Below are 2,432 nucleotides of genomic sequence, written 5' to 3' on the forward strand. Positions count from 1 at the left end.
CTTATGACGTGTTCACATTTTAACCGACTTTCTGCAAAACAGAATTCGCCAATTTCTTTGATATATTTGAACGAGACGTTTGTTTGTTTGCATTTGTAAAACGCTCTATCTCCATATATATTTGCTGGGTATATTGGCTTACCACTCGGGTCTGGATTATAAAACGCACTTTTAAAATTATCAAACGTTTCTTTTACAAAGTACATTCCCTTCATATAATTGAATGAATGTACCACATTCTCTGTTCTGGCTATATCCTGTTCACCAATTGTTTCTTTATATGGAATTAAATAGTCAACGATTATGTTTTTACCTCTAATTTCTTTGGAATACAACGCGTCGAAAAAAGTGAGATAAATGACTCCTCTGCGACACTCCAAATCAACAGTTTTAACTTTTCGAATATTTAAATTTTTAAGTGTCGTGTTTAAATAAATTTTGATGTTACTACATTCAAACATTTTCAGGGTTATGATGTTGATATTATCCAACTCAAAAGTCGAGTGTGAAAGATTTTTTATCTTTAGTTTTGTTAGCGAAGTTGGCAATTCAACACAATTAAAAGATTTAGAAACTATTTCAAATGAAGACAAATTTTTCAATTTCATTTCATTTGTGATGAGTTGGGGAGTTGTTGTAAAGTCAAATTTTTCTTTGTAATAAAACGACTTAGTGTCAAATTCGAGAACTTCAAGATCTTTTACTAAATTAACAAAAATTTTGTATACATTCTGTTGGTCTGAATTGATCTCATAAAATTTTGGTATATTCTCAATATCAAGTGGATGTTCTTCAATCCACTGAATATAACATTTTTCACTTAACATCATATCATAATGTTTTGTTAAGCCAAAAAAGTGGGTCATTGAGACTTGTTTGAGATATTTTATTTCTTTTCTTTTTGTAACTTCGACAGTTGTTATATTGTCACAAAAGACTGTAATTTCACCAGTAGAATTTAATTCAAGATATTTTAAATTGTTTGGTATTTTTAAGTTGAATTTAACATTTTCGTCATTGTTAATTACAAGTTTTTTAGTTTTTATATTAGAAAGGTCCAAATCCATTAAAGTACTCTTTTTAACAGTTAATTCATCAATCTTTAATTTGGTCATGTCAACAAAACACAAAAAATTTGGTGTTTCATTTTCATATATACAAACACTCTCTTTAAAATTATGTAAAGAAATTGGTATATCCCAGTTGTTAAACACAGAAAAGTCGTTAACATTTAGTATCATTATTTTAAAATGAAGCTTGAGCTTGTCAAGTATTTCTCTCTCTTCAATTTTAAACTCTTCATTTGGCAAATACAAAAGCAAATTTAAAAGTAAACCTCTATATGCACTAATAAAAGGTACAAAGTATTTCAACTGTTCGTTATCACTAACAAAAATTCTAATCCTTTTTAGTGTATGCAACTCAACAAAAACGTTAATATTAAAGTCTACAATTTGCAGAAAAAGTTCTGCTTTCTCATTTGGTATATTTACGTCATAATCAATCGTTGGTACAACAATAGTTATATCTGAAAGACTTAAAAATTGTTCAATTTTGTTTAATAAAAAATTCAAAGAACTTTTGTTGTACAAAACATATGTCTGATATTTTTTGAGATGTTCAATTGTAACAATTTGAAATCTTGAAAAATTTACAAAGTATTCTTTGTTTTTTATTGTGTCATTTTGGTCTAACGAATTATGAAATTTTATGTATTTTATTTTTGACAAAACATTATCGGGAACAAACATTTCATAAAACGGCAAATATAAAGTTTGGATGTTCGGAAACAACTTTAAAATATCAAGTGCATAGTGCTCGTATAAGTACTTATTGTACACAGAATCATCATTTAAAGTTTGAATGTTTTCTATAATAAGTGGATTGATTTGAAGACGCTCCATTACTCGTTTGCATTTTCTATTTATAGTGGAAAAAGTGAATAGAGATTTGAATGTGTGAATATATAAGACAACATTCATAAGAAAAAATTCTTCTAGTTTCGTTGTCATTTAATTTTTTAGTTTTTCAGTAGTTTTTGAAAATTTTCATATCATGTATTTTATTTTTATTTTCAAAAATAGACAAATCATTGATTGTTTTATATATTCGGTGAAATCATGGTGTAAATTTTTTTATCTAAAACCCAATTTGTGGCAATTTGTTACTTTGATTTTTTTTTAAACATTCGGAAAATAAATGAAATATTTTGAATTTAAAAAAAACGTGTGTACAAATAATGTTATTACAAAAATAATATATTTTATTATAAAATATAATATAATACGAGTTTAAAACTTCTTTTTATCTAATCATAAAATAAATCATAATTGTAAAATTTAAATTTTAAAAATTTTAGTTGAAATATTTATTATTAGTTTAAGATTCAATAATTTGTTTTTAAAAAAAATTATTTAGACAATAAAATTTAT

At 25.4% G+C, this 2,432-nt stretch overlaps 1 protein-coding gene across 1 annotated transcript; it reads right to left on the reverse strand.

Moving 5' to 3' along the window:
• Positions 1–1,904, reverse strand: EIN_051090 (hypothetical protein; the record flags this gene model as incomplete). Its single annotated transcript, XM_004182932.1, has 1 exon — positions 1–1,904. A coding segment is annotated over one exon (1,904 nt), but the record flags the coding sequence as incomplete, so codon positions are not given.
• Between the last annotated feature and the right edge of the window lie 528 nt (positions 1,905–2,432).

Source organism: Entamoeba invadens (assembly GCF_000330505.1).
Source record: "Entamoeba invadens IP1 unplaced genomic scaffold scaff_1105074724647, whole genome shotgun sequence".
Taxonomy (NCBI): Eukaryota; Evosea; order Mastigamoebida; family Endamoebidae; genus Entamoeba; species Entamoeba invadens.